This window comes from Columba livia, unplaced genomic scaffold, assembly GCF_036013475.1.
Source record: "Columba livia isolate bColLiv1 breed racing homer unplaced genomic scaffold, bColLiv1.pat.W.v2 Scaffold_102, whole genome shotgun sequence".
NCBI classification, from domain to species: domain Eukaryota; kingdom Metazoa; phylum Chordata; class Aves; order Columbiformes; family Columbidae; genus Columba; species Columba livia.
The window spans coordinates 429,447-440,463 of NW_027043007.1; the positions used below are offsets into that span (position 1 = coordinate 429,447).

General features: G+C 59.4%; 1 protein-coding gene across 1 annotated transcript; it reads right to left on the reverse strand.

Annotated features, from left to right (window-relative positions):
- Window positions 1-1,681: 1,681 nt before the first annotated feature.
- Window positions 1,682-6,629, reverse strand: LOC135577564 (ubiquitin carboxyl-terminal hydrolase 36-like). The gene is made up of 11 exons (XM_065047700.1): window positions 6,380-6,629; window positions 6,085-6,306; window positions 5,228-5,338; window positions 4,831-4,933; window positions 4,432-4,499; window positions 3,991-4,061; window positions 3,725-3,807; window positions 3,288-3,399; window positions 2,858-2,998; window positions 2,486-2,586; window positions 1,682-2,183 (listed from the first exon to the last, which is right to left on the reverse strand). The coding sequence occupies exons 1-11, from the start codon at window positions 6,627-6,629 to the stop codon at window positions 1,682-1,684; spliced, it is 1,764 nt and encodes a 587-aa protein (XP_064903772.1).
- Window positions 6,630-11,017: the final 4,388 nt, after the last annotated feature.

The following is an 11,017-nucleotide window of genomic DNA, read 5'->3' on the forward strand; positions in this document are numbered from 1 at the left end:
CGTTCTCATTACATGCTTTGAGACAGACTTCTACCCATTTGCAAAAATACCAGGACAAGAAAATATAAACCCTGCCTGTGACCTTGAGGCACTATTACAATGCAAAGGTTTGGTTGAAAAACACCCCTAAGATCATGGAGTCCAACTGCTCCCCCACCCCCGGCACTGACCCGTGTCCTGAGACCCTCATCTCAGGTCTGTCCAACCCTCCAGGGATGGTGACTCCAGCACTGCCCTGGGCAGCCTGTTCCAATGCCCCACAGCCCTTTGCGGAAGAAATTGTTCCCCACATCCAACCTCAACCTCCCCTGGCGTAACTTGAGGCCGTTTCCTCTGCTCCTGGCGCTTGTTCCTGGGGAGCAGAGCCCGACCCGCCCTGGCTCCAAGCTCTTTTCAGGCAGTTCAGAGATCAGAAGGTCTCCCCTCAGCTCCTGTTCTCCAGCTGAACCCCCAGGTCCCTCAGCTGCTCCCATCACACTTGTGCTCCAGCTTGGTGAGGCCAAGTCCCAGGTGGCAGGTGAGGGAGCAGGTGGGATTGGGGAGGGGTGAGGGGCAAAGTAATCCATATAATGTCCAGCCTCACAGGACTATTCTCCTGCCTGTCCAGATGTCTCCAGGAGACCCCCTGGATCAATACCCATTGTAGAATGCTGCTATCACATCTTGTATAAACCAAAAAATGATAGAAAACAACTCGGAAAGAAAAACCCCTCTTTTATGAAATCGTGTTTGAAATCTTCACCATGAAGTATCTGACGGAAAGCTCTCCCAGGAGTTGTCCGAGTGCTGAGGACTGTCTCTCAGCCGTTCCTCCCAGCAGAGCTGTTCCAGCCTCGGATCCTCCCTGTGGCTCCTCTGGCCGCTCCCACTGTCCCGCCAGCCCAGCCGGTTCCCGAGGGAACGCTCCAGTTTCTTGCCCGGTGTCCCGGTGGCAGCGCCCCGGCCCCACAGGGACCCAGCGCGGGGCTGGGGCGGGCACAGGAACCGGCAGCAGCAGGTGAGGACGTGCACGGTGGTCTCCTCTGCTCTCCTTCCCTGGGGGGACGCCCTGCAGTTATTGACATAAAGAACAACTTGGTGGTCTAAATAAAAGAGGTTGCTATGAGCCAAGAGGAGAAAACAAAAAGGGGAGCCCAGAGAAAGGGGAGGGGAAAAGACACAGACAGGGAGAGGGAAGTGGGGGAGTAGAAGAATCAGAAGTGTTTTCCCTTAGAAGCAGAAAGGAAAAAAGGAAGGAAACTTTAAGAACAGAACCCCCAGCGCCGTCCCCAGTCCCGGCTGCACAGCGGCGCCCAGAGAGCCGGTGCAGCCGCTGCCTGGGGAGGAGGCGACTCTGCAGCCTCCAGCTGTGGTGTCTCCAGCTCCCATCGCCCCCGGGGACACACTGCCCTGACAAGGCTGGCAAGGCCGCCCTGCTCCAGGGACTGGCGCAGCCACCCCGCTGTCCTGAGCAAGGAGGCAGCAGCCAATTCTCCAGCCTCTGCTGCGATGGGAACAAGAGCGGGGGCCTGGCCCTGCACCCCGACCCAGAGGGAGGGCAGAGCCCTGGGGTTTAGGGGCTCTCCCCGCCCGCCTCCTGCTTAGCAAGGTACCAGCATCATTCCTGCACTCCCCAACACAAGCCCCGGCTCCAGAGGCACGAGGCACCTACTGAAGTCTCTGGGCAGAAGCTCAGACTCACCTATGTGTCGGAAAGCGCCAGCTTCTTGGCCGGTGGTGGTGACATGGTGCTGCTGGGCTGCGGAGCAGCCCTGGCCGACAAGAAGGCTTTCAGCTTTGCCAGCACCAGGCTGGCAGAAGCCCTGCTGCGAGGGTCCCTTGCCGGTGTCCCGGTGTTCTCCCCGCTGCCCCACGGCTCCTGGCTGGGGATGGGCTCCGGCAGCCCAGGGGAGGCGGGCAGGGGCCCGGGCTCCCAGCAGCGCTTCCGGGGAACCTGCGCTTTGGCCCCACTGGTGTGACTGGGGCTGCAAAGTCCTGGAGCCGCTCTGGGCGCGGGTGGCGGCTGCGAGGAGCGCGGCTTCTTGGGCCTCTGGGCTGTGTCACCGGGAAATGCTGCAGCCGCGCGTTTGGCTTTCAGGGCCAGCTTGGGTGACGGTGACCCAGAAGGCAGCTTGACCCGGCCAGCCAGGCTGGAGGCAGCTTTGGAAACGGGACCCTCTGAGCTCTTCCCGGGGCTGGGGATCCTGAGGAAGGCAGAGAAAGGCACGTGTGAACCGCCAGTGTCTGAGTGACTGCAACATACTCATCATAGCTGCGCACGAGAACCAGGAGCCAGAAGCTCCAAGGAGGTGAGGAGCTCTTGATCTGCAGGAAAACCACAACAAGGGGCTGGAGCTCTCTCTGTCACCCTTCCCCGAGCCAGCACATACACGTGGGCACTGGGGCTACTTGGGCCAAGCTCCTTCCCACACCCAGGCATGTGCCCCCAGCCCTGTCCCACACGCTGAGCAGGGACAGAGGGACCGGGGACACAGGGCACGCTCACCTGAGGTAGAACAGCACATACGCCTGCTGGTTAAGGACCACCTTGATGTTACTGGGGCGGACCACGTTGTCATTCATTTGGTACCACTGCCCGTCGCTGGCCTGCGGAGGGAGAGAGAACGGGGTTGGGCTGTGTCCAGGGACGCTCCTGGCCTGAGAAGCAGCAGGAACAGCGCCCGTCAGCAGAGCTCCGCTCCCCAAAACCCCCAGGTGACCCCAGGCAGGTGAGGGGTCTCTGCAAGAGCAGAACTCCACACTTCCTGTGACGGAGCACAGCCCGTACCCCCCAGTGCTCCACACCACGCACCTCTGCTGAGCATCCTCCTGCCGACCCCCAGCACAGAGAGGTGCCAAGAGAGCGCCCTGGGCTCACCTTCACGTAGCAGTAGTAGTGTCCTGCGTGGCTGCTGTACCCCGAGTGCACCAGCACCGCGTAGAGCCCGTACATGACCGGATCCCCGCTGGTATGGGACATGTACGGGCGGATGTTCAGGAGCTCAGGGTAGCCCACGTCCTGCAGAGAGAGGATGTCTCAGAAGCCTGCACAGCAGATGGCAAGAGCAGCTCAGCTGTCCTACGAGTCCCGTCTCGCGAGGGAGGGGGAACCCACTCTCCCCAGGCAGAGCCCACGGTGAGGAAGATGCCGGGATGAGCCAAACTCCCACCACAGCACAGCACAGCTGGGGAAGGGCTGCAGGACTGCGGTAGAGCTCGCACCGCGCACAGAACCGCCTCCCACCCTGCTCGGGGCAGCAGGGCCTCGGGACAGGACACAGCCCCGCTCTGGATTGCTGAGCACTCACCTTTGTGATCTTGCCTCCGGTGAAGTCGGCAAAACGCTTCAGAGCAAGCGTGAGAACCCTGGGCGCTCGGTGGATGGTGAAGCGTTTGGTTGCCGACACTTTCTTCTTGCATCTGCACAGGGAGAGATTGAGCTGTTCACGCTGTTCCACCACCCAGGTGCTTGTCAGCCCTGGCCAAGCCACAAACCCCATGGAAATGACCCTGGTGAGAGCGGGTTCTGCTCCAGGGCACCTGCTCACGGCCAGGTCTGCTGGCTCAGGTCCCCGTCTCAAGACGGGGGAGATGAGGAGTGACAGGCTTCATTGCAGGCTTCACAGCCACGCACCTCACGGTTTAGCGGTGGAGCAGGTAGAGAAGCCCTCCTGTACTGCAGCTGCCCTCCTGCTTCCCACCAGCACACCCGCGGCCCCTTCCCGCCCCAGCCCCGCACACTCACTTGTCACACAGGTAGGCGTTCTCTCCGCCCAGCAGGTCTGGCTTCACAAACAGCTCCAGTGCCTGCTCTACGTTTGCGGCTTGCTGCCAGGACAGAGGAGAGGTCAGGGCCAGGCAGAGGAGGCAGCGCAACAACAGAAGCTGATTCCCTCTTGCCTGCACCGTGCCTGACACTGGCAGGTTAAACAGCCTCGAGCAGCAGCGGTGCAGCTGCAGGAACATCCCCTGCAGAGCAGAGCTCCTCCCCACCTGACCCTGCCCCGGTACCGTGATCTCCACCGGCAGGTCCAGACAGGGGTCAAAGGTGTCCGAGACTGCTTTGCACATCGAGCACTTCACTGCAAGAGAACGAGCAGTGAGCACCCCCTGGCACAACACGGCACCACCACCCCCAGCACAGCGCAGGCGGCTGCCGTGTTGCCCTTTTCCGCGTTTGGGCTCTGGGACGGCAGCACCAGCATTCGCAGTCTGTACGTGCTGGGACAACAAGTGTTGCGGGACAGCTGGCAACGTGGGTTCCTTTGCTGGTGGCAATGAGCTGGGGACCCACAGCCAGCAGCTTCGTGACCCACAGATACCAAAAGACTGACCAGCTGCAGCTCTGCATAATTTGCACATGCTTAGTGACTTTCCCAAGTTACTGCAAGGCTCTTGGGGAAACAGCAGCCCTGAGAGTCACAGGCCCAGGCCCTGGCAGCCAGCACTCACCACGGGACCGCAGGGAACCGCCAAAGATCTGGTGGATCAGGGTGGTGGCTTGGGTCTGGCGATCCAACCTAGAGACGGCAGCTGGGATCACACAGCGCCCGCCCCAAGAGCCACCTCCACGTGCCTGCGCTGTGTCCTCAGGATCCAAACCCAGCCCAGTCACAGGATTTGGGGACAGAACCGCAGCTGTGCTGGGGTGGAGGTGTCAGGAGAAGGCAGACAGCAGCCCAGGGCTGTGTCACAGAGGGGCAGAGAGCTGGGCCATCCACCCCAGACCCTGGAGTCAGCACCTCCCTCCATGAGCCCAGCCCGGGGGACACGTTCACCCCACAGTCCCCTCCCACGGGCACAGGGGACCAGCAGACAAGGGCAGTGACGGCCACCAGAGGCCCCACATACTCGGTGCAGTCGGGCAGGCAGGCCTTCTGCATGGCATCGATGGTGAAACGGAGGAACTCGTGTGCGTCCTCTTGCCTGCCCAAGCGGATGTGCGGGGCGATCTCTGCAGGAGAGGGAGGGATCAGCCGCAGCACGCGCTGCAACAGAGGCAGGTCCTCCCGCCCTCCCTCGGGGCAGCGACTGCGGGGTTTGAGCTCCCTCGGCCCAAACCAGACGTCAGACTCATGTGGGCCGTGGGGGAAGCCCCACAAGGCCCGTGAAGGCCCTGGCAGGCTCAGTGAGTCGTCTTGGAAGAACCTCTGCCAAGACCTGCCCTGATCTCAAAGGTTCTGCTCCTGCAATAGTCTCTGCCCTCCTGCACGGCTACAGGAGGGGACGCGAGGGCAGCCATCCTTACTCTTGAGGTCCCGGACAAAGGACACTGGCTTTATCACGCTGCCGCTGTTCGCGAACGCCTGCGTGACGTGGTTCTGCATGACGCACGTCAGGCAGAAGCCGCTTTGGTGACCTGGAGTGGGAGAGGAGAAGACAGGACGTTGAGGACAAACCCAGGAGAGATGGAGGCAGTACAGGGGACAGGGAATCTCTGGTCCAGCACGGCTCATCCACGCTCAGTTTTCCTATGAGCTCTGTGCTGCAGCAGAGCTCTGGGGCATCCCGGGGTCACAGGGACCAGCACACACCACCCCGGCTGGAACAGCCCCAGTCACAGCACCAGTCGCTGCAACCCTCCAGATGAGACAGCATCCACGTGGAGGGGAAACAGGGCACAGGGACTCGCTGATGAGCCCACGGGTCAGCCCTGAGGGGTCGATCCCACCGGAGCCCTACGGACAGGGCTGTGAGCCCCACGTGCTCCCCTCGGTCACGGCTCGGAGCAGAGCCCACCAGATTCCCGTTCAAAGCCGCCTGTGAACACCACCTGCAGCCTGTACGCAGCCTTGTGCCCTGCGCTCACACGGTCCCCACAGGCTGCGGCTGTTTGGGACCCCTGCTCAGACCCTCATGGACCCATCTTAGTCCTGGCTGTGTCCAGCACAGACAGAGCCTCTCAGACGCAGGATGCAGAGCTCGGGAACACTGCTACGGCCAGGAAAAGTGGATGCTCCCGTATGCAGGAATGTCCTCTCCATGGAGAAACGGGCAGGAGGGAGCAGAGAAGGCACATCCCGGCAGCCGCACAGCCCCGGCAGAGCCGTGCGCAGGGTGCTGAGCGCAGCCCCGGGACAGGCGGGCGCTCCCCTCCCCACTCACAGGTGCGGCTGTGCTCCCTGGACAGCAGGTAGTTGGCGAGCGGTGGCGTGTACGTGAGGCACTGCAGGGTGGCGTTGAGGAAACAGGTGTTTCCCAGGTTGAGCAGCCCGGCGCCGATGCGCTGGACACGCTGCCACTGCATGGCGAGGCGCCCTGCAGGGAACAGCCCCTTCTGGGGCGCAGGGACGCCGTCCCCGAGGCGCCCCGGGGTCCGGTCGCTGCCTGCGGGGAGAGAGAGGCGGGTGAGCCGCGGGCTGCGCAGCGCAGGGAGAGCCCCCCGGCCCTCTGCACCCACCCTGCTTGCCCGGCTGTCCCTCCTCAGCGCCGCGGGGGTGCTCGGCGGGCTCGGTGCGGGGGTTGAGCAGCAGGTACTTGGCCCGCAGCAGCTCCGGCTGGCCGGAGAAGCCGTGGCTGGCGGGCTGGAACTCGATCTTGTGCAGCAGCACCTTCGTGGCCGAGGTGCTCAGCAGCCGGCCCAGCGCCCCGGCCTCGCCCGCGTCCCGCCGCGCTTTCAGCAGCTCCCTCGGCTTCGCCGTGCCCGCCATGGCGTGTCGCCGCACGTGCCACCGCCTCGAGGTCGCGCCGGTCTCTCAGCCTCTCCCTCTCCAACACCACACACGCTTCCCGCGTCTCCTCCTCAAGTCCCGCCCTTCGCTGCGGTCGCTCGCGCTCGGCTTGGCCCACTGACTCCTCCCCTCGCCTTCGCCGTCCGCTCCGCTCCGCATCCAGAACAGGACTGAGCTGCGCCTGCGCGTCCCGGCAACGCCAGGGACAACGTCCCGGGACAGGCTGGGATGTGACCGGCTGAGCAGTCCTGAGGAGAAGGGCGTGGGAGTTATGATGGGCTTATGTATATTTACTGGAAGTCTCTTAGCATTTTTTTATTTTACTAAACTGTGTTTCTCTCAGTCCAAATTTCTCCCTTCACTTTCGATTCCCTCCCCTATTGGGAGGGGAAGGGGTTGGGGGTGAGTGATCAGCTGCCGCGGTTGTGTTGCCAGCTCGGGTTAAACCACGACACGGGTGAAGGTCCAGAGGAACATCTGTCATGGTGGGGTCAGGGGCACTTGAGCTTTGTGGAGCAGCTCAGTCAATTGGGCCTCTTCAGTCTGCTGAAGGGGACACAGGGCACTGGAAAAGCAGCGACTCCTGCTTGGGGAGATGATGGGGGAGGCAAACCCTTCTGCAGTGGCGGCTGGTGGGACAGAGGCAGCAGCCACCAACACCCTCCAGGGAGCTTTGAACGGAGCATTAGGAAAAACTGAGCAGGCGGGTGGTGCTGCCCTGCAGCAGGACACCCGGGGACTCTCGGTGATCCCCGCCTTTGGAGGTTTTCAGCTCACCAGAATGTCACCCAGCCTCACCCTGGGGTGGCTGATACCCTACCAGAGACTGCCCCATCGGTCCCTTTCCCAAAACCCCTTCCATGCTGTTGGAACGATAAAGGACTCAGCATTCCAATTTAATGTGAATCACGCAAAGCCATTTACTACAGAAACAAGCTTCCTTATATATGCAACTATTCTCCGATCGCACGTCCACGCTCCAAGCATGTATTCACTCATTGGATATCATCTATGTTCCCGAGCTGTCCACACGCTGGAGTCCCACTGATGACAGGTCCGTTGATTTACGTCACGTTGAGGCCTTGTTATGGTAGAAATGCCTCTCTCCCAGAGCAGGTCCTGTTTTCAGCTTTTCGGAGTGGCCTTGAGATTCCTTTGGGCCTGACTAATTCAACAATAAATCTCCGTCTAACAGAAACCCCTCCACACACGGATGCTGAGGGAGCTGGCTGAGGTCATTGCTGGACCACTCTTCATCATCTTTGCCAAGTCTTGGGAAACGGGAGAGGTGCCTGAGGACTGGAGGAAAGCAAATGTCACTGTAGTCTTCAAAAAGGACAAGAAGGAGGACCTGGGTAACTATAGACCAGTCAGGCTCACCTCCATCCCTGGGAAACGGCTGGAATGACTTATGCTTGGTGCCATCTCAAGGCATATCAAGGATAAGAAGGTCATTAGGGGCAGTCAACATGGCCTCACCAAGGGGAACTCGTGCTTGACCAACCTCATTGACTTTTTTGAGGACATAACAAGATGGATGGATGATGGCAGAGCGGTGGACGTGATCTACCTTGACTTGAGTAAGGCATTTGATACAGTCTCCCACAGCATCCTCACAGCTAAACTGAGGGAGTGCGGTCTGGATGAGCGGGTAGTGAGGTGACTGCGAACTCGTGGTCAATGGGGCGGAGTCCAGTTGGAGGACTGTATGTAGTGCAGTGCCTCAGGGGTCAGTACTGGGGCCTGTATTATTCAATACATTAATTAACGATTTAGACGAGGGAATAGAGCGAATTTCAGCAAGTTTGCTGATGACACCCAGCTGGGAGGAGTGGCTGACACGCCAGAGGCTGTGCTGCCATCCAGAGACCTGGACAGGCTGGAGAGTTGGGCGGGGAAAAATTAAATGAAATATAACAAGGGCAAGTGCAGAGTCTTGAATCTGGGCAGGAACAACCCCAGGTTCCAGTATAAGTTGGTGTCACGGAGGCACCCCGGGGTTAGTTTGAGGGACAAGAGGGTGAAGAAGTGAGAAGTAGGGTTTTAGCCCTCCAAAGTGACTTGAATACAGGTTCAGATATCAGTTGAGTAAATTATTAAGGGCCAGCAACTAATACAACAGGAGGTCCACAGAGTGCATGCACGTGGCTTCACCCAAAACAATGCCGGAGCCACCCCTGAGTCCGGGAAGAGTCCACACTTGCCTGAACACGGCGTGGGATTATTTTTAAATACACGTGCAAATGTGCACGGAATATTACACGTGCTTATGTGGAAGCACGGGAGGACACATGCAAATGTGCACGGAAAGTATAAACACATGTGCAAAATGTGCACGGAAAGTAGATGCACTCACAATCCTGCGAGGGTTAATTTTACTCACACCCGTGGCGGCAAGGCAAGCGGAGTCTTTGTCCCGGGCAGGGGGCGCCGTGGCTCCTGGTGTCAGTGGCTCAGCTCGTGCTCCAAGAGACCCGCAACAATGGGCGGACTCTCGACGAGAGTCCCGTTTTTTTATTGGGTGATCAGATCTGACTGTGGGCATTCCAGAAGCTTCTCTGCACCCCCACAGTGCCTGTGGGGGTGCTCCTGAAGCCTCCAAACATCCCCCACACTGGCCACGGTCGTCCAGCGGCTCCCTGGCACCTCGTCACTCCCTTCTCCTAACAGCCCTGGCCAGGGGGCTCTGGGGCCAAACGAAAGAAACTGTAGCAAAGAGAGAGGGAGATGTGTCTACTCCTTCCATGATGAAGGAGGGAGAGGGAGATAGGGGGGGTTGCTTTCTGCCACAGTTGGGGAATGACCTATTAGAGAGCAGCATAGAGGAAAGGGACCTGGGGGTCCTGGGGATAGCAGGATGAGCACGAGCCAGCACTGGGCCCTTGTGGACAGGAAGGTACCTGGGGTGGATGAGAAGGGGGTGGTCAGTAGGTCAGAGAGGTTCTCCTGCCCCTCTACTCTGCCTTGGGGAGACCACATCTGGAATACTGTGTCCAGTTGTGGCCCCTCAGTTCCAGCAGGACAGGGAACTGCTGGAGAGAGTCCAGCGCAGCCACCAAGATGCTGAAGGGAGTGGAGCATCTCCCGTGTGAGGAAAGGCTGAGGGAGCTGGGGCTCTGGAGCTGGACAAGAGGAGACTGAGCGGTGACCTTATTAATGTTTACAAATATATAAAGGGTGAGTGTCAGGAGATGGAGCCAGGCTCTTCTCGGTGACAACCAACAGTAGGACAAGGGGAAATGCGTTCAAACTGGAACACAAGAGATTCCACTTACATTTGAGAAGAAAGTTCTTCATGGGAAGGGTGACAGAACACTGGCCCAGGCTGCCCAGGGAGGTTGTGGAGTCTCCTTCTCTGCAGACATTCCAACCCGCCTGGACACCTTCCTGTGTAACCTCATCTGGGTGTTCCTGCTCCATGGGGGGATTGCACTGGATGAGCTTTCCAGGTCCCTTCCAACCCCTGACATTCTGGGATTCTGTGATGCCACAGGCTAACTACTCAAGAATTACACCTGCTTTGACAAGTAAGGACGTGAAAAAGTTTCAGTTTTTTTCCTGAAGAACAAGGAGTTCCCTTACGGCACGGTCCTCTTTCTGCTATTAGTGACAGTGGCACTAATTCCAAACCACGCTTGAGAGCCGCTTTATTTTTCCTTGTGTCCAAAGCTCATCCCGCTCATCCCTGGGAAGGACTCCTGCCAGTCTCTGCAAAGCACATCTCTCCAACCTTGTGTCATCCACAGGTTTCTGTTCAGCCCAGGACACTTCTCCCCATCCCTTCAGCACACTGCCAGCTCTCAGGTTTTCAGCTGCATGGAGTCAGGCCGCTCCCTTCAAAGTCTTCCCTACAAAAGTCTTCTCTACGTGCTGATGCCAACTATATCGCCTCATGATGTACGGCTCCACGCTCCTTCTGCAGAGCTCCATGGACGGGGCAGTCTTCCTCTTTCTTTCATGGTTATTCACCTTTGCTTGTTTTGTTTTGTTGTTGTCAGGTTTATTTGTTCTGTGGGGACCTCTGCAGCTCCTCCGGTCAGGGTCACCCCTACCCTCCCAGCTCTTCCCAGGGCCAGGAGGGAGGCAGGGGTGTCGGGATCAGCCCAAGGGTGCTGGCCACCAGTGTCCAACGTGCCCCTGAAGTCTCTGTCTGCTCTGCCCACACTGACCCTCACCTGCGCAGGGAGCAGAGCCCTCCCGGCCTGGGACAGGAGTTGGGGTGTTTGCTCCTTCCTGCCAGCCTCCACAGACACCCCACTGTCCTCACTGTTCCTCGTAGATGACCCGGAGCTTCTCCTGGCACACGTCTGCCTGCTGGCGCCCGATGAGGTGCACCTTCGTTTTGATGCCAAAAATGCATCTGCAGT